General features: G+C 37.4%; 1 protein-coding gene across 13 annotated transcripts in view; it reads right to left on the bottom strand.

Annotated features, from left to right (window-relative positions):
* Window positions 1–21,456, bottom strand: part of Ahi1 (Abelson helper integration site 1) — a 182,405-nt gene that overhangs the window by 20,014 nt on the left and 140,935 nt on the right. For 9 of the 13 annotated variants that reach the window (XR_012448066.1, XM_074073915.1, XM_074073928.1 and 6 more), the window contains 2 exons: window positions 16,437–16,599; window positions 13,068–13,168 (listed from right to left, as the gene is read on the bottom strand). The exons of 2 other annotated variants lie outside the window; for them this stretch is intronic. Coding sequence is in view for 8 of the 11 variants with exons in the window: in XM_074073915.1 (XP_073930016.1) it covers window positions 13,068–13,168; window positions 16,437–16,599 (264 nt within the window). In the remaining 3 variants the exon portion in view is untranslated. The remainder of the gene's footprint in view (window positions 1–13,067; window positions 13,169–16,436; window positions 16,600–21,456) is intronic. 2 more of the 13 variants (XR_012448074.1, XR_012448073.1) reach the window with 1 other exon arrangement.

Raw genomic sequence — 21,456 nt, 5'->3', positions numbered from 1 at the left:
CAAGGCATAGTGAGATACATTAGGGAAAAGCTGAAAGGGAAATGTGTGGAGTAGAGGAGAGGCCATGATTTGGAGCTGGAATCGGAAGGACTCACAGATGAGGGAGCATCCAGGTGGAACTTAAGAGACAAACTGAAATTTTGACAATTGAAGATGCACAATAATTGATACAGTTTGAGAAAGCAATAAACAAAGGTTTGAAGGATATGTCTTACAAGAGAGAATGCTAAGACGTGTGACTTGGAAGATAAGGAAAAACAGGTCAAAATGTCTACTGGCTCTTTCAGGGATGGGACCAGGATAAAAACCTTATGAGGACTGGACATCATGGACAAATATGGAGTCAACTAAGATTTTTGTGCTGCTAAACCATATGATTTGGTTTCTGTTTTAGGAGGTATTTCCAGCGGGCAGGTAAAAGGAGATTGCTGTAGGTAGAGATGGGAGTTTGGGGGATATGCTGTCCCAGATAGTAGTTACTACATAGCAATATCCTCCCCAAGTTCTTTCCCTAAAAACATGGCATTCCTTTAGGTCCTATCTTGCATACTTTATCCTTTTCATTCTTTATACTACTCTATTTCCATGGGCCCAACCAGCATGTTTATGCTAATGGTTTCCACATCAACATTTTGAACCCAGGTTTTGAATTTTCTGCAAACAAACTTGGAAGTTGTTAGTTTTTAGCTAGTTTAAACACAACAGTTTTCTGAAAACACTCTTGCAAATCTCTTCTCCTGAGTCTCATAGAGGCCTGCAGTTTAGCTACAACTGGCTGCTGCATAGGTGCTGCTGATTTGACAAAATTCAAATTGAAGCTCTGCTATATTCTTATACACTGGGATGTTCAAGTTAAAAACCAGTATTTTTATTTCCCCTTGGCTTTAGTCACCAAATCCTAGTAATTCAGTATGCTTGACTTGGATTATTGCAATAACCCCTACTGGTCTTATTTTCTTTAGTACTGTTTTTAAGTCTTTCCAGAGCATCTACAATGAGCTTTTGTTTTGTTGTTACTGTTTGTTATGATTTGGAACAAGAATATGCCCTAAAAGCCATGTGCTAAAGGCTTACTTGCCAGTTGACAGGTTTTGGGGAAGGTCACTGGATCACAAGAGCTCTTACCTCATCAATAGATTAATCCATCGATGGGTTCATAATTTGATGACATTATTGGGCATTGGGAAGTGGCAGGAAGTAAGAGGTGGGGCCTAGCTGGAGGGAGTAGGTCACTGGGTATGTGCCCTGGAAGGCTGTGTCTTATTCCTGGCCCCTTCTTCCCTACTTTGCTGTGGACAATGAGGCGAACAGTTTTTCTTTGCCATGATGACACAAAAGGAATGAAGTCAGCTGACCATGGATAGAAAGACTGAAATCATGAGGCAAAATAAATCTTTGCTTCTTTTAAATTGTTTTTCTCATGTATTTTGTCTTCACAGTGGAAATCTAACATATTGGTGTGAGGGATTGAACCTAGGGCCTCGTATATACTAAACACATGCTCTACTTCTGAGCCACATCCTCTCCAGCACTAGAAGGGGCTTTTTTTTTTGTTGTTAATGATGATGCTGGGGCTCAAACCCAGGGCCTCACAAATACTATGAACATGGTCTATCACCGAGCTATGACCCGAACACTAGAATCAGCTTATGAAACAGACAATTTGGTCATGTCATCATCCTGCTTTAAATAGTCTTGATGGCTCCCTACAACCCCTGTGGAATAAACTGAAGCTCCTTAGTATCCCATAGGAGGGCCACTGTGATTCTGTCCATTTGTTCAGAGTCAGCATTTTCTCCTTTTGGCCTTGCACCTTGATCTCCAACCATGATACAACATTGCACATGCTATTTGTTATGCCTCAAATGTATCCCTGAAAACCTAACTCATCACTTCTAACCAAATGGCCTCCTCATTTCCTTCACTATCATTTTATTGCTTCTATGTCTAGTTTTGTGACTTTCTGACTAAAGTCACTTTTACCTTTTAGACTAAAATGTAGGAACTGTTTCTGATTTATCAACTATTATATTATTCAGACTCCATTATACCATGGTACCTGGAAAAACAAAAGACATTCAATGTATGTGTTAAACACAAAAATAAAGAAAGATGCCAAAGCAGGTGTAGGAGTGAGGATGAGGATCACTGAAGAATGTTACTAGGGGAAATAACTATAAAAACAAAACCAACATAAAGCCACAAGTGGAGCTATCTGCCATAGAAAGGTCACTTCTGCCTCTGATACTTGAAAACAGCTACATAAAGAGGGTAAATTACAGAAATACAGAGAAAGTGGGGATGAAAATTTGAGGGAAATTAAATGGCATTTTCTTGAGAAAGCAGGAGTGAAAGTCAATTTGTACAGAGGATTGCAACTTGAAAAATGTGAACTTTTTTTGACCAGATGCCAGAGAATGGGGTAGTGAGTCAAATGGAAAGAACAAAAAGATGGCCAAGATCATGGCTTTGCTGATGCAAGTAATCACAAACTTACCAGAGAGACAGTCAATGCAATCTCGCGTGTGTGTGAGTGCGCGCGCGCGCGCGCGCACACGCGCGTGTTTAAAGTAATGATTAAATACCAGAGTAGAAGTGAGAAAAATGGACAAGTGGTTTACCCCCAGGTCCTGGGACTGGTGAAATTAGTTACACATTCCAAGTGCTGTTTATGCACCTAGCATTGAACTGCTAAATAATGCCGCTTGTATGAAATTTATTTCCTAGAAGTTTCAGTTACCTGGTTTGGGAAGAATGGAAACCGACTATACGAAGGCAGTACCAGAATGCCACCCCATTTTTTCACAGTTCTTGGAAACTGAAGAGTCATCTGGGTTACCCATTTCCTCTTTTGGGACTGAACTATTCCCCAGTCTTTCATAAGTAGGGATTCGTCCCAAATCAGGTAAACTTTGGCTGTTGGGGAATCCTCTGTTCTAAGATGCGGTATAGTATGTTAAGAGGTGCCAACTTAAATACACCTACAGTGATAGAGAAGCAGCAATAGGGATAAAGAGAGAAAAGACTCACTAAATGCAAAAAAGTTCCAGAAAAGAGTGATAAAAGTAAGTATGTTTCAATACATTGACAAAGATCTTTTATCATATGCATGGTTTGTCTGGATAAAAGAATCACTTGAATAAGAAAAGGTTCTTCCCTTTTTATGTTACTTAAAGGAAAACAATGTTAAAATTAGTGACTATTATGACTACACTGATGTGACTGCTAAGTAATACAATCAGAACATTAGCATTTAGTTAATTTTCCATGGTTTATGCAAAGACTGGCATAAAGTCAATTTTTCACACAGAAGAAATAAACAGTAGTTAATAGATAACTAAATTTGATTTCAAGACATTTTATAAAATCAGGCATGGTGGTGCATGCCTGAGATCCTAGCCCTGAGGAGGCTGAGGCAGGAGGATTGTGAATTTGAGGAGAGTCTGAGCTACACAGCAAGACCCTATCTCAAAAGACAAAAAAAGAGACACTTTATATATACTCATTACCTTGAGTTTCACATAGACATTGAACTCAGGGCTTCACATTTGCTAGGAAAGTTCTCTTCTGCTTGAGTCCCAGCCCCAGCCCTTATTTGCTTTAGTTATTTTTTGAATAGGGGCTCACATTTTTTGCTCAGAGACAACTTGGAACCACAGTCCTCCCATCTCCCCTCCCAAATAGTTGGGATTATAGGCTCAAGCCACCATGCTTGGCCTACTCCCCCTGCTCCATCAGTATTGGGGTTTGAACTGAGGTCCCCAACATGCTAGGAAAGTGCTCTCCCACTGAGCTATAGCCCAAGCTACTGTTTTATAGTAGGATAATCAATAACATAAACACTACCACTCCTCCACCTGCAGATAACAAAATAATAAAAGCAAATTTTCATTAACAAAATCTCTAAAAAGAACTGTAGGTGAAGGAAAAACACATTCATATCCTAATATGTTATATATATCTATATATACATATGTGAGTATATATGTATACACACACAACATATATATATTTCTATTAAAATAGAGCAATTATCCTTAAGTACAGAGTGAGAGGTTATTTTGATTCCTTAGGGGAAATTTGGGTAATGTCTGGAAGGTTTTTTTTTTTTGTGGTACTGGGGTTTGAACTCAGGACCTAACACCTTGAGCTACCCCAACAGCCCTTTTTTTGTGATGGGTATTTTAAAGATAGGGACTCACAAACTATTTGCCCTGGCTGGCTTCAAACTGCACCCTCCTGATGTCTGTCTCCTGAGTTGCTAGGATTACAGGCCTAAGCCACTGGCACCTGGACCCTGGCATGTGGAAGATATTTTTAATTGTCTCAACTTCTGGCATCTTATATTTAGAAGCCAGTAACACAAACATTCACAATGCACAATGTATTTCTAATAACATTGAATTATCAATTCCTAATGCCAACATTGTGGAGGCTGAGAAACCTTGAAATAAAGTGCTTGACAGGGCAAAGGCACAGCAAAGCCAGGGGCTGATAATTCTACCAGTATTTAAAGGACAATTTATAACAGAATGACTGATTGGTGGGAAGCTCTCCCAACCACATCTTTCAAATTTTAGATATGTTTTATACTTTTAGATATAGTTACCAAAGATAATTACCTCAGATAAGTCTACCAATAGTTTTTATAAAAGCAGAAAATATCCAGTGCCCATGACTCTCTGAGTTGTGAAAAGTATCCTATGAAGATTTACCAACGGCTTATTAGAAAATTATATAGTCTTCATTGAGAACTTCTATTATTCTCTAATGAGTTTTATAGATGATCTGCATATGAAAATGAGATGTTACAGAGGCTGAGTTCAGATTCAAATCAGGAGTGAATAGAACTGAGTTGCTAAATAGGAAAACAATTTCACCTGTGTGTTACTTTGTGTAAATTTTAACTAATGGGAAGGAGAAAGATATCAAGCAGCATTTTCTAAACCTAGTTTTGGGGTAAAACTACAGAGGGACTCTAGCCCCTTTATTTCAGAACCCCTGGCAATTGTGTAGGTCTAGGCCCTCCCATACCCCACCCTGCTATGGGGTCTCATCCTGTTGATCTGCTGATAGTCAAAGGGTCCTGGAAACCTGGGAGAGGAACTGTCCAAAGACAGAAAGCAAAGGCTAAGACGGAGTCACAGGTGCAAATGTAAAAGGAGAAGCAGCAGCAAAACCAGACGCCAGACCTTCAAGAGAGGTGTGATCTCATGCGTCCCTTTCAGTAGGAGAGACTCTTGAGGCTCTCGGTGTTCCTGGGTTGGGCATTTTGGCCATCGATGTTGGGAGTGGAATCTGTGTGGGAAGTGACTCACGTGACTCACGTGGCTTTGCTGTCTCATGACTGGCTTTCTTTGGGGAATGTTACCTCACTAGACTTGAGTCTAGCAGACATTTTTCAAACATAAATGGCATTTATATGAAATCTTGGAATAAATAATGGGGAAGGAAAAAATGTATTAGTGTTGTTAGTACTGAAATTCCTCTTGGAATACAACAAATAAGTACATTAAGTTTTAACTTAACCTGTAAGGTAAAATTAGATCAGTTTCATCACTTCCTTGCTATATACCAAGTTAAGTTTTGATTTAGTTCTCTTCAGATAAAGGACAAAACTTGATACATTCTTGAAACTTTAAAGCAAATCTAACATAAACTAATTTATTTAACATAATAAATTTGAGACAAGTCACTGTATTCTTCTTTGGTAGACAGAAGTGGTAGAGAGCTTGCCTAGCAAGCATGACGCCCTGAGTTCAAAAAAAGTTAAACTTTAAGGGAATATAATGGGAGTGAATTTGTTAAAAGTACACTATATACAACTATATGAAACCTCTTTGTGCTATTAATGTATGCTAATAAAAATAGTAAAAATATTTAAACTGATACTATTTCTTAACAATCAGCAGGAGGCAATAGTTATTACTAATTTTCAATGAGTTAGTGTACAAAGCTAATTTCTATGTATTTGGAAAATCTGCTTTGCCATATCAAACATCACCATTGTCCATAGTAAATTTATTGGACTTAACCACAATAATAAAATCATATTATTTTATGATTAAGAACAATTCAGATTCACTCTTAGTATAAGGAACAATAAGTGGATTTTTTTATATAAAATAATTTTTGAAAATAATATTATATAGCAACAGTTATTAGATTCTCTGAAGACTAAGGGAAACCCATGAACCCTGGAGGCAATACACTGCCTACTGTTTTTCTGAGAGGTTGGCAGAATCACTAGTGTATAATCTGTGGTGTGTGAGTTTGGCTGGAAGAGGAACTACCATGGGTTCTCTATTCTTATTTTGTACTAAACAAAAAAACAGCTGTTCCTGACTAGAGTGCTTACTCTGGTTTAGGAGCCTGATCTTACTGACACTATATGCTTAGCAAAACATTGAAAATAATTAAAATTTTTTTCTCAGGTGAAGATGAACTCTAATGGCATTTTTATAGTTACCTTGAAATAGCAAAACCAATAATTATTATTCATTTAATGAATTTTTAGACGACATAAGCAAAATACCACAGTAATTGCTTCAAATTTTCAGAAGTAATCTAACATTTCTGTGGGTAATTATAATTATATATCTGGCAATATACAAAAACACACTTAGTTGTGTCAATGTCAAAGCACGTGTAGAAGGTAGATGGTACTTTTCAACTTTGAGTTTTGGTTTTTAAGAGTAAACAATGAGTAAGTTTGTAAAAATAAAAGGCTAATAAAAACCAAAAAAAGTCCAAAATATAAACAAACAATAAAACCAAGCTGTCAGCATTTTTTTTCAAAGCTTCTATGTTTTTTTTCTCCCTGATAGCACCAATGTTCACTTTTTGATTAGCTGCAAATTTGCAGGACATCTTAATAAAAATTCTGTAGAATAAGCCAGGAGGAAAAACATTCACCTACTCCCACTCCTGTCTTATAAGTAGTTACTGATTTGCTTGGGGACTCTGCACTACTGTTGAGAACTACTTAAGTCACATCTTCCCCTTATGGAGTGGAAGAGCCCATGAACACTTCAATGAGCCAGATGAAATGCTGGAAGGTACCTGGCACATCTAGTAGCAGAGAAGGTGTGTTCCACTGGGAAGAACTTGTAAGAGCTGGCAGCTGCCAAGCTCCTAAAAGGTATAATTTTATTTCTTATTCTGTAGTTTAAACAGAAATAATTTTTAAAAAGAAAGAAGTATTGAGGTTTCTTTTTTTCCCCTTAAAAGTATAGAGAATAAAGCTAAGTACAGTGGAGTATGCCTATAGTTCTAGCTTCTCGGAAGGTGGCCCAGGAGTCTGTGGCCACTCTGAGCAACACAGCAAGACAATGTCTCAAAAACAAAAACTAAAGTACAGAGAATACAATGCTTAAAACTTCTACACTGGGCAATGAAACAAACCTAAAATAGGGATATAAAAAAAAATCACTATGACACAGTCTGGCTAATTGTGCAGACTATCTGTGTCATGGGCTTGGTGGAGAAAAAAGGGCACTGGCTTGAGAATATGGAGGCCATGCTCTTAAATAGCAGCAACATTTTGAATGAATCTCATAATTCTCTGGATCTCAATTTCTTCATTTGTAAAATGAAGGAGTTGACTAGAATCACCAGGGAGGATCTCTATGGTCCTTTCTCTAGAATTCTATAAATTCTATGGACTTAGACTTCCCCCAATCCTAATCAATTTTCAGATTTTTTCCTTCTTTCTCTCTCCTTTTCTCTAAAAAATCTTATACGTGATAATAAAAATAAGACTTGCAGGTGAAATTAAACATCTGATAGACTTTGTGGCAGTTATATAAGGCAGGCTCTTGATTCAATCAAACCATATATTTTGATAAAGGACCTAAAAAACTTAAGAGATGCAACTAGCCAGGTGCTAAGGAAGCTTAGTTTCATATTTCTCAAGGGTTGGCTATTAGCTTCATGACTCAGAGTATATTCAAAGCATTTTATTTCCTGGACAACATCATGTTTATCAGGGACTTCTTTCTACATACCCATCTCCCTCATGGAGAAAAACTGTCTCATATACACACCATATATTCTTAGGTAGAGAAATATATACAGGACTTCTTTCCTCCTTCCCTTCCTTCCTTTTCTCTCTCTCTCTCTCCCTCCCTTCTCTCTTTCTTTCTTCCTTACTTCTTTTCTTTTTTTTTTGGTGGTACTAGGGATTGAACCCAGAGCCTCACACATGCTACATGCTAGTGCTCTACCACTGAGCTATATCCCCAGCACTCTGTAGGATTCAGATAAAGTAGATTAAATCATATCTTTCAACAAAAGAAATCTACGCGTTCTTTAAGATCTATGGGAATTAGGGGATCAGTGAAATGAGCCTGAAACAGATCTTAAGGGATAAACTGGCTATTTGAAGGAATAGTCTGCTAGATGAATATAATGGTATGTCTAAAGCATGGAGATCAGTCTGTAAGGGGAAAAAACTACACCAAATTTAAAAAATCCACTATCGTCTAAACTAAGATGAGTAAGTCCATCTAAGAAGGGGACAGGAAGTGAGAACTGGGAAGTCTTAGAAACATATACAAGAGCTCTATCCTTAGGAACACAGGTACATCAGGAAGAAGTGTAATACCAACTTTACAGGTAGCCAATAATACACTGAGAGTTCCTTTTATCTCCTCTGGCTGATGGAGAATTGATTCTCAGTTATTGGGGATGAGAGAGCCTCAATTTCAATCATGGTCAGCATGATGCAGAATCAGGGATACCAGCAAATTACGATAGTGAACACTATATCTTTTAAAGCATCACATACAGGTTTTTTTCCTTTTTTTGGCAATAATGGGGTTTGAGATCAGAGCCTTGTGCTTGCTAGACAGGTGTTTTACTGCTTGAGCCACTCTGCCAGCCCCAGTTTTTGATGTTGACTGAAAGTGCTGTTAGCTGTCAAAATGACTCCCCATGCCAATGATAAATGCTTTCACTGCATTAAATGTTTTTTTAGGTTGTAAATTTAGGTGAGCTACATGCTTATGCCGTCTCAAAATTCATATGTTGAAATTCTAACCCTCATAATGATCGTTGATGAGAACGAAACCCTCATGAATGAGATTAGTGCTTTCATAAAAACAGACATGAGATTCCTCTCTCTGTCCTCTGCCCTGTGAGGATGCAATGAAGCTTCAAACCAGGAAGTGAACTCTTATCTGACACCAGATTTCCCAGACTTCAGACTTTGAGAAATAGATCTTTGTTGTTTAAGCTAGGTAGTCTATTGCATATTTGTTATAACAGCCTAAACTATGACAAAAACCTGCCTAAATTTGTAAATCTGGTGTAAATTGCAAATAATGGGTAATATTATACATGCCATATTTTCCCATAGTCAAACTCCTTGCAAATTCTTTTGGCTGTATCCCATGTGGTCACATACTGCTGATGGTAGCCATCACATATGTCCTTGTTATATTTGAAACTTGTTTTACCAAGAAAATGTTTTTCTTTCAGTTCTTTGCTGCATAGGCTATACTCTCGCAGTATCCAACCATGACTATAGGAGCCAGGAGTTAATAACACTGGCCTGCTCTTAGCTTTCTGCTGTTAATTTTAGGCAATTGTTCTTCCAAAGTACTTCTTGGGAGTTTTGATAATTGCCTATAACACCCTCTAGTTTTTCAGCTGCTACCTTCAGACCTTGTGTTCACTCTAACACTATGGGCTGTCAATGCTGACTGCACACTAAAATCACCAGATAAACTTCTGAAATTTGCCCATGCTCAGGTTCCATTCTAGACTAACTGAATTGGTGGGGTAGTGATGGTCATCAGTTTTTATTTTAATTCCTTAGGTGATTTCAACATGAAGCCAATGTTAATAACTTTGCATTAACACAAAGGGTATCAACTCTTTTTTCACCAGTTTCTTCTGGTTATCACCAGTTTCAACTTGTTATCACCTTGGAATTTTACTATTCAACAGTATAATCTATCAAACACACTGGGTCTTAATTCCTTGAACTGCTCAGTTCTAATAATGTGCCCCCAATTTTACTTTGGCTCTCATACACATTATAATTTATTATACTTAGGAGTACTTCATATTTGAAATATTGTTGACTGCTAGCTGAATGACTCTACGCTTCCACCTGGGAATGGGAATTTACTGCAACACTGCAGAGAATCTGGCTTTCTAAGTCTTCTAATCTTCTCTTACTTCTCTGTCTTCTCCATCTAGCTGGTCCTCTACAATGGATTCAGTGACTCTCTTACCAAGGCTATCAAGTCTCCTGTTCTTGTATCTCACAAACTTCAATTCTATTTCAAACCAAATGTGCCTTTTCTTTCACTATGCTTTAGATGCTGAGCACTATTGAAGAAAAAAAAAAAAAAACCAACTACATAGTTTTGTGCCACCTAGATTTTTATGGTATCCCAACAGCAGCTCCCAGAACTACTCAGAGTTCTTTTTACATGTCCCAAATGATCTCTTGCTCCAACTTTGGGTATTCACATAGCTGCTCTTTCTCTTGAGCTCCTATCTCACTCCTTTGCCCCTGACATTAGAAGTGGACCCTGCTTTCTGTTTTAGAGAACTTAAAAAAAGCCTTAATTTTCAGATTTCCATTTTATCTAGTTATCCCTGTCCCCATACACTCTCACGTGTCTGAGGGGGCACTGCTCTAAGCTCAGCACTGATGACATATTTTGCCAGATATTTCTCTGTTGAGGTGGGCTATCTGCTGCACTCTAGGTTTAGTAACATCCATGTCCTCTCTACACTGGATATCACAGAATCCCCTTCCTTGTACCTAACAAAAATATCTTCAGACATTGCCAAATGTCCCTTGGGAAACAAAATCAGTTGAGAACCACTGCTCTAAGCCAAACTTTCCTTCTGTTCGTGATGTCTTTTAGTTTTCTTGAACTGGTCCACTGGCGTTATTTCCTTCATATATAATTATGTATCGCACCAATATTTTAAAAAAGTCATTCTTAAACACTAGGTCTTCTTCCAATCACTGTTTAATCTTTCTTTATTCTTCGGAGTGAAGCTTTGAGAATGACTTCCATGAGCTCACATGTTGAGCCTCCATTCAACATTTACGCTACCATTTAATCCTCTTTACTCTACTGCTACTAGTGCAGTTACTAGTGATTACCAAATGCTTAGATAACCTAAGTTCTTAGATGTTTTGTCTACACTTTCCTTGAACCTTTCTCTTCTAGCTTCCAGGTATTTCTTTTTTCTAGTGTTTTTCTTTTCTTTTACCTATCCTTTGAGTTCCCTTAATACAAGTGTTCAAATGGGTTTGGCCTTCTCTTAAATTTGACAACACTTTTTCTAGATTACTGCTTTCATCACAAGCTTCTATTTACTAATAAAATACAGTTAATCATCGACTCCTCTTTATTTGATTTTGGAGGTCAACTTTCTCTCAAATTCCAGTCTTGCATTTCTGACCCCTTGTGAATCTACCTGGGAACACTTAGGATACTAATAACAAATTGAGATATCTAAAACTGAACTCATCTTCTACTCCCCCCCTTCCATTGTATTTATCTCCCCAAATTGTCCTAGCTCATTTCTTTATTTCTACAGTACCACCATCTATTCAGTTGTACAGTAAGCCAGGGCCCTTAGAAAAATCCTAAATTCTAACTTCACTAATCATAGCCAATGATCATAAAATCCTGGCAATTACAGCTTATATCCCCTCCCTCTCCCCCCAGTTAGTTCAGGCTTTTCTATTTTATTTCTGTGGGTTCCTAACTGATTTCCTTGTATGAGGTTTTAGCTAGCTCTAATCCAACCATCTTTTAAGCATGTGGATCTTTTCCTATCACTTCCTGGGCTACCTCCTTCAGGGAATTCTCTTTGGAGAATAAAATCTAAGTACTTGAGCAGAGTACTCTAGGCTGTCTGTGACACAGCTCCTACAGTTTTCCTATCATTCTATTACAACACATACCCTGACAAAAACAATGCCTTACTCAAGTTATCCCTCTGCTGGATTTTTTTCCCCCAGTACTTCTTTATTCTAAAAGTCTCAGGCAAGCATTTTCTCTTCTGAGAGTTTTTCCTGGCCTTTCCCAAGGGAGATTTAAAGGCTTCCATCCGATATGCTCCTAATACATTGTGTACATATAGTTCCCACCAGAGTCTGTTGGAATTGCTTGCTTACAGGTGTCTCACCACCAACCATAAGCCTGTAGGCTCCCTGAGGGCAAATGCCTTGCCTAGTCATGCCTGTTTATATGGGGAATAAGAGAATGCTCATCATGCAAGTAAGAACTCAATACATACATACATGCTGAATGGCATATGACAGCTTCAACTGTCAAAAATCTTCATTATTATTGTAATGATGCATGCAAGACATTTTAAGATCTGTCATTTCATTATCAAGAAGAGCGAGGCTGCTCATTCTAAGGCAAAAGCTAATGACACACAATAGAACAAGCTTAAAAAGCAATATATATGACAATATGGTGGTTATTAAACTTTTCTACCAAAGTATTACTAACAGCAGGAGAATACTGACTGATGTCCTGAGAGAATGGATGTTGTAGACTAAAATACATGATATTTCTTTAGTTGATAATATATCCACATTCATCCTACCTTGAAAATGTTTAGATACTGACAAGTAAGAGGAATGCTCCAGGAAGACAGAGCATCTTCACCCTGTAGATGCCAGTAACCACTGGCATAAATGTGTATCTACAGAGGCTGGGGAGGGGAGGAAGATAGGGGTGCTGGTAAGCAGTATCAGTATCACAGTTGCAGATACAAGTATAGAATAGAAATAGCATCACACTTAAAAGTTCCACGTTGGGTCCTTGTCCCATCACTTATGCTGTGACTCAGATCGGGGGTGTCTAACTTTAACCTCTCTGAGCCTCCTCAGTTTCCTTATCTGAAAAATGGTTGCAATAACATTTGCCTTACATATTTTATGTTGGTGCCGAGGTCAAAAGATATAATAATGTGAACAGTGGAGGATTGTAAGCATGAAAAATAAAGGAATATTTTACACAGAAAGAGTGAAAAAAAATCAAAGTACATAAGCAACATACATTCTTGTAAACATTTACCTTTTGAGAAGCTGAAGAAAGTTTTTCTGTTTTAGGTTTTTCCTTGGGAGTTAAAGGAGGTGATCGCTCCTTTACCTCTGGAGGCAATTCTTGATATAGTGCTGGAATTGAAAAAGGAGTTCATATAACTAAATTAAGAAGCACTGCTCCATAGAAGAAAAAATAATGATGGAGGGGCTGATAAGAAATTTAAGAGAAAATGATATTCAGTTCCTTGGTGTAACAAACTATTTGTTACAGCAAATAGCTGTTAATAGTACTGGTTATGACAATTTGTAGTCTTACCCATTGGTTATGATTGGAAAATTTTAATCAGTAAGATTTCAGAAATGTAGAAGACATCAGGTATCAATTCATTAACTATGTGGACATATAGATGCTTATTTTATTTCTCTCATATACATTTATTGGGAACCTGCTGTTTGCAGAGTTATCTGATAGGAACTGCTGGAGATATGAAGATGATTAAAAGACAGTCTTTGCTCTCAAGAAGCTTACACTCTGGTCACAGACAGACCTGTTGACAAGCAACTGTAATAGAAACAAAGCATGGCATTATTTGACAGAATTGATGACAAAGACAAATTGCTATGGAGATGGAAAATGCTGAACGGAAGTAGTGGGTGTGACAGACTGAATACTAGGTAGAATTTTGCCAGGTGTAAGCGTGGAAAAAGGTTAATTTGGGAAGACAGAGTGAAATATCTATATGCAGTGTTGAACCTAAGATTTTCATAATCTAAGATTATAATCTATATATTCTATAGGATATTGAATCTAAAAAGCCGTATGGGAATCTTATTATTTTGGTTTTTAAATTTTTTTTTGAGACAGTGTCTCCCTATGTAGGCCAGGCTGGTCTTCAACATAAGATCTTCCTGTTCTGGTCTCTTAGGTGTTCTATTAGGGAATCTTAAAGAGTTAAAAAGAAAATCTATTTTAGTTACAACAACTCTGAATTAAGAGAAATTCCCAAAATATATTTAATCAAAATTAATTATATAACTAACATGATACGAGATATATTAACTGGCTCTGTAAGTGGGTTGGTATTATTAGGTTTCTTTATGTCCTACACAGAAGGGTGTTAGATATGATTAGGGAAAACTGATCATGTTTTTCTTTCTAGTGGCTGAAGATACAAAGAGAATAAGCCCTTTATAACCATGTTCTTCCACTGTGCTGTTCTATTAAAGTACATGACTTTCAATGGAACAGTGGGTAGAGATTCTACAGGTATATCTATATTCATTCCCTTCATTTGCTTTGCATATTTGGCTTCAAATACAGATCAAGGACAATTCTTCATACAATTTAAAGAGTGGAATATACTGCTGAGAGTTGCTTTTTCTCTAAAGTTAAAACTGGGCAGTTTGGATTTTTGTTAAATTCAGGTAACAAGTAGGATAAAACGAAGGAAAATGACCCCTGATGAAGTATGAGAATTCGATCATTATATTCTCAGGTACTGTATGATTTTTTTCCTGTTTGTTCTGCCTTTACATGGCTATTTCAAGAAGCAGTGATCGATGGCAAAAGAAAGCATCAATTATTCTGGGACATGATAAGGAATTGTCATTTACAGGATGGTCACTACTTGAGACAAGGAATTAATTCTGTACATAGTCATCAGTCATCGTTGCAATTGTTTCAGGTATGACTTTGGTTATTAGGAAAGAAAAAATATTTAATTCACAATCAATCAAATATTTATAGCCTCTCCAAATTGGCAAGCCTAAGAAATTATTTCTACAAACTAAAGTTAAAGCACCCAATACCACCCTGCCTGGACAGTGCAGTAGAAAAAGTCTGAATGTTTTCACTAGGTATGACGGGCTGTCATACCTAGTTAGTTACAGACATCCTTCAGGTTACTGACTGTGTGGCAGCTCTTGATATAGAAACAGAAGCTATCCCTGCTTAGTTTTAGCTGTTGATCCTGAGGGGGAGCCGTCACTGGAAGGAGGGCAAGTAACTTAGAAGTTTTGACAATCAGGAAGTCAGAAGTGCTGAGCTTATGGGAGATTACTTAAATGCTGTCTTTTGTCTACCAGGGAATTATCTGTCTTAAAAGTTTCTTCTTTCTACTGTCCCTTAAGTTTCCTCTGTTATGGATTCTCTTCTAAACAAAAAATATACCTCCAGTAGAGATTAAGAGATAGTAGTCACTACTTAGAGAAAAATAACTAAAACAGAGAAAATGAAGAATTATGTAATGGGAGAGAGAAACGGGAAATTTTTGCCTCATTTAGCACTTTTAAGGGGAGGAGTTTGCTTCAGGCAGTAGAGAAGCTAAGGAAGAGAGCTGCAGAAGATTTGGGGCCACCTGAGAGACTTGGGAGAGGAGCACTGGGAAGGAGCAGAGGGTAGGCAGGGTAGAGGGAAGGTGCCAAAGAGAAGCAATTTTATCTAATCTAGCCCAGCACTGAGTAATCAAGGAAGAAATTTTCCTTCCTCCTTTTCTAGATCTTTTTTGCTCTCAAAATTCAGAATTTAGATAAGGAATCAAGAGTACTTTGGTTCAGTCATGGTTTGGGTTAAATATGGTTTCATGGACTGGTTTGAAAATCAGCCTTTATGCTTAATAAATATTTAGTTGCAAAAATAAATGTTTAAAACATGTAGTGTTCTCTAGCACATTTTAAATCAGAGTCACAAGGTTTTCGTGTTTTTGGAAGAAAGCTCAGTTGATACAGCTCAATGTCTTTATTTCATTGGAGGGAACTGAGGCACATCAGTGTAAGTTGCTGAGCAAGGATTAAAAGCTGTTTTTCCTGATGTGAGTATCGTGCTTTTCCTAACATGCTATCAAGAGATAGAATGCACTCTTCTGAAGAAACACTGCTATAAAAACCTTTAGCATTAAATTACTTTCTTCATTTTCAGACTGTCAAGGCCTAATAGTGAATCTTTGGCTTTCCAAAACTCTTATTTAGGATTTCTCTCTAGTTCATTTTTAATGTACTTGAGAATGAAACAATCTATTGTATAAAGTGGAAAGTGGGACTTGGGACCTAGAGACTCTTTAAGATGGTGGCTAAAGAGTCAATGTGGCAAGAAAGAAGCTGACAAAACTGTGTGCAGCAGGTGGCAGTTAAGGAGCTGAAGAAGAAAATAGGTAGCTTGAGGGGCAGATCCCCTGGGATGACAAGTGCAATCAGCAAATACTCCAATCTCAGAACCTAGTAGCTTTCTGGCATACTACTGCCTTGTCTTTTTATTTTTTACATCGTGTGAATGAAAAGTAATATACACTGTGAAATACATACAAAGATTATAAAGACAGTAAATTAAAAGGCAGAAAATGATAAAATCGTGGACCATCAGTTATACCATTTGAGCAAACCAGGAAGGGAGCATAAAACTTACTTTCACTAGCCACATGATTAGCTGGAAAATAACCTTCCTGCCCCTTTCCTACGCTGCCATACCACCAGTCTTCATTATCTTTGAAAAACACTCGGATAATGTCTCCGCGATGGATGGTTAGTTCATCTGATCGGCTGGCTGTGTAGTCATAAAGAGCCACTACCTAAGAGAGAGATAAGACCACCACAGCTTTATCACAACCGTGCCACAGAGAAACCCCCAACACTCACTTCCTCTTGCAGAAGAGCAGCTGAAACCAAAGCAGTACTTTGGTAAGTCTGAGGCTGTCTTAAGGTTTGCTAATGGGATCAGGGGTGGTGGGAACACAGCAGGAGAAGCAAGATAAAAGACTGTGGGATTGAGAAATGGTTAAGAGCATACAACACACCAAGATTAGCTTCAAAATAGCAGATGTTAATTTTTTAAAGTAAATTACTTTGAAGCAAATGAAAAAAAAAAGCTCACACATCATTCACTTTCTTAGAAGTGTTTCATACTACACCTTTAGAGCCCCATCTTGGTGCTAGGCAGATGCATCTGAAAGAAAATTCTTCAGGCTAACAGTTTTGCAAAAGGAAAAGCTCAATGGAACAATCTGATTGCATAATTCCATTGTGATCACTTGGTTTATTGTTAATGTCTGTTTTTTAGATAATTTTCTCTATAAACACTGTTTTTGGTGTTTTATACCAACAACCTAAATCTAACTACCTTTAAAATATCCTTATAAGATGAGTTTTGCTAGATACAAATTTAAGAGGAAAGGCTTTACTATGGGAATCCTCTTTTTGTGTTGTTACAGTAATCACTGTATTTGATTTTTTTCTTTTGGAAAAAAACAAGTCAAAATGATAACAGTGGCTTCACAGTCATTTAAAAAAAAAATCCCTCACAGCAGTTTAAGGAAGGGAGCTCTCAATACATTTTAGATCTGATGCATTGTATACAGTAGAACACAGAATATATATACTGAAGAGTACACTTTACTGTTTCCCTTTCTTTAAATAGGGTTTGAAAATGTACAGGTTAAAACAACTAAAATTACAATGGAAAACCATCATTATAATCTTTTGCAACTGGGTTGAGTTCACTGCAATCTTAAAACAAGGCTGCTATGCTAGGGGCTAAATATATAATGGTGAACAGGATAACTTCTAGAAGAGGTACTTCACTTAGGCTTTGTAGGAGAACTAGAGGACACTCAGAATTAGCTAGGTATAGTGAGGGAAAAGTACATCTCAACCAAATTCTATAGCATGCGTGAGGTCCAGGAAAGAGAAACCATGAACAGTTCAATACGGTGGGTGAGACAAGAAGAGCAGGGGAAGTTAGCGCTAAGGGAGTAAGCAGGGGTCAGATCACGCATATTGAAGGAATTCAGACTCAATATGGCCCATGAAAAGATAGAAGAGGGATTCTATTAGCATTCATAAAATTGCTTCAGACATCTTTCAATTCACTCACTAATATAGGTCAACCTATCAGAAGGCAATTTTAATGGGTAAGTTTGGAATGCTACTATATACTATACAAAGGCAGAAATAATTTAATTCAAATGGTACAAATGCCTAATGTGCTGCCTAATTTACAACATGTAATGCAGAAAGTTGTTTAAGGTTTACAAATCTTTTATAACGTTAGTATACTGATGCTAAATCACTTATATAAAAGTGGAACCTTTAATTTTTTCCTTTGTTCCTCCTTTCCTGAATGTCTTCTGTTTCTTTCTCCTACGCGGCACTATCACAGGAGACTGAAGTTAATTAAAATGTGCTGAATGCCTGCCATATTTTAGGCACCATGCTAGTTGCTTATGTGTTACCTTATTGAATCCTCCTGACAACTCTGTGAAGACGTGTGTTCTTATTTCCATTTGACAAATGAGGAATTTGATGGCTAAAATTTAAAGTCAAGTAAACTACTAAGTGGTAGAATCAGAACTTCAGCCCAGTTTTCCTTCTCTTTTTCTCTTTTAAACTAAACACATTTATAGGCTGTCATTGTTTAGAACCAAACACGGTGAAAAAGCAGCAAAGTAGAAAGGAGCTTAAAACACAGTTTTAGATAACAGCACTTAAAAAATCACCTCTGCTGAGTAGAACAACTGTCCTGGATCTACTGCAGGCCCACTGTGCTCCTTTCATGGCTCCCCAAACCCTAGTCCCAGGAAACTCTGTGATGAGCTGTTCTTTTCACTCTGGGTCTATTACATCGAAATAGCTCAACTTTAATGAGTCTTAGGCAAATATGAGGTCAGTGTATGCATATCTGTCTGAGCTCTTAGTAGCTGTTGGAAGGAGAGCAGAGGAGATTGAGCTTAAGCACCAGAATCATTAAGGAAGGCTCACATTAGGCTTATCACTGTGTGAACTACCTACAATTTGGAGCTTATCAAAATGAAGTATGAAAACTTTTACTGAATTTTACACAAGGTTCTGTTGATGAAAGAATCCCTTTAGAGGTATAGGGGCCCACAAGGCCTGGTAGAAGACCCACATTATACTTTTTCTATTATAGTATCTAGTGTCTACTGATTATGTTGTTGAAATCTGCCCTCCAAAATTCATGGGTTGAAATCCTAAACACCAATGTGAATATATGTGGAGACAGGGCCTTTAAGGAGGCAATTATAGTTAAATGAGGTCAGAAGGGTAGGGCTCTGATCAATAGGGCTGGTGTTCTTCTAAGAAGAGAAATAGTCACTTAGGAGCAGATTACACAGAGAAAAAGAGTACATGAGGACACAGTGAGAAGGTAACGGCAAGTCACAAGAGGCCTCAGGAAAAATCAATCTTGTTAGCATCTTGATCTTGGAGTTCCAGCCTCTAAAACTGTGAGAAAGTTAAATTTCTGTTGTTTAAGCTACCAGTTTTTGATATTTTGCTATGGAATCCCTGACAAGTATAGTTTCATAATCTGATGGTATCAGATCTTACTACAATCGTGTGTTGGACCATTAAATGGGTAACACCTGCCACGTATTCATTTCCAGCCCTTATGAACTTGCAATAGTCTACTTCACACTATTCACCTCATGCAGAAACAATGTCTTTGTCATCAAATTCCACAATCAGCATCCTCGGGAGGGTGATGGTTGCAAATGTCTAGATAGACTTGGAGCATACTGACTTCAATGTCACTGACTGACATTTAAGTGCACAGTTGTTATAAAACAAGGAACCAGTGTTTTTAAGATGTCAACAGTCTATGTTCTGGAAGTGGAATCTGACTATTTAGCTGTGACTATTCTTTTAAGATACTACAGGCACAGGTCAAAAAATATATGGCTTAGGAGAATCTGCTGGTTGGAACATTCTGTTATGTTTTTATTCAACATGCGCTTATCTTCTCTCTTCTGATAATCATAGTTTATACACAGTTGCTTGTTTTAATTTGGCAGCCCTAGTGGTTGGCATTGTACGTAGGACAGGATTACCTTCAGCAATATGATTCAAATCTTGAGATGACAAAGTAGTTATGAAATTTGTTTACAACAAAAGTTTAAGGACATGAGATAATGTGTCCATGTTGGTAATGATAGGTCTATAAAATGAGATGTTTTATAATATGTCCTTTTTTACACCTGTATGTAGATACTCTTTTGACTTATGATGGGGTTACAACCCAACAAACCCATAAATTAAAATATTTGTAAGTGGAAATACACTTGATGTAATCTATCAAACAGGTATCACAGCTTATGCTGGTATACCTTGAATATGGCTTATTGTAGCTTAAAGTGGGCAAAATCATCTAATACAAAGTCTGTTTTAAAATATAGAGCTGGATATCTCATGTTACTTATTCACTACTATACTCAAAGTGAAAAACAGAATAGCTTCATGGTACCCTTTTGCACCATACTAAAGTCAAACCATTGTGAGTATTTGAAAGAGTTTCTTCTCTTCCTCAAACTCAAGTTGCTTGGATACAATTGTGGCTGAAGTAATAAATTATTAGCCAGCTTCCCCCCAGGCTCCAACCTTGCTCTCTCTTTCTCCCTCTCCATCTTTTTTGGCTTGTATGTTTTTGTTTTTCAAGACACAGTCTCAATATATTGCTCAGAATGGTCTCAAGTGATCCTACTGCCACAGCCTTCTGGATTTGAGATCACAGGTGTGCACCACCCTGTACAGCTAAGCTTTGTTTTTTGAAACATCTTTCGGTCTATTTAGCAGTGCTTATTAGATACTGTTTTGTGTTTTAAACATTCTGTTAGGCTTTTATAAGACATTAGGTGGAGTTTTCTTTGCATTATCTACCAAGAAATTAAACATTATTATAGTTGCCGCTGAAGAATTCTCAATGATCCTTGAAATCAGTGTACCAAGTGAACTCCAACCATTAGAGTTCAGTATAACTATTTCTTGAACCTTTACCTACAATGCAACCCAATAGTCAATATTCATTGTGTCCCAGGTCATTCAGCAAACCAAGTGAGGTTGAATAAACTCATTTTCTTGAGCATTTTCTCTTATAGCACTGCTTTGGCTGAGCTCATAATCACTGAGGATCTCTTTTGTGCCAGCCTGTAGCCAATGTGGCATCTGGCTCCTACCATCTGCTTTATGCTTTCTCTTTGATTGACTTGATTTCAGACTTCTGGCCTCCAAACTGTAAGAGAATAAATTTCATTTGTTTTAAGCCACCATGTGGTTTAAACCACCATGGTAGTTTGCTACAAAAGCCCTGGGAACTACTCTGCTACATGTGAGCTTTACTTTGGTGAGTGCTGGTTTTTCTTGTGTTCCTTAAAGAGTGTTGGACCTTGCTCTGGCACGCAGTTACCTGAGATACGTTTGACACTTTCCAGGTTTACTTTTAAGTTTTGTTAGATCAGTTTCAAAGACTTTAGTGTTAAATTAACCCCACAACCAAGATAGGACCTTCCTAATGATTATACCCGATGCCTTGGGTATTAGGTTTTTTTCTACTCTGGCTGTCAAGAATGTGAATTTTTTTCAATCCTGTTTTTGTGCCTATGACTTTCTGAAGCTTCTAAGCTTATGAAGTTTTGCCC

This window comes from Castor canadensis, chromosome 1 (genome assembly GCF_047511655.1).
Source record: "Castor canadensis chromosome 1, mCasCan1.hap1v2, whole genome shotgun sequence".
Taxonomy (NCBI): Eukaryota; Metazoa; Chordata; class Mammalia; order Rodentia; family Castoridae; genus Castor; species Castor canadensis.
This window is presented reverse-complemented; position numbering and strand designations above follow the sequence as displayed.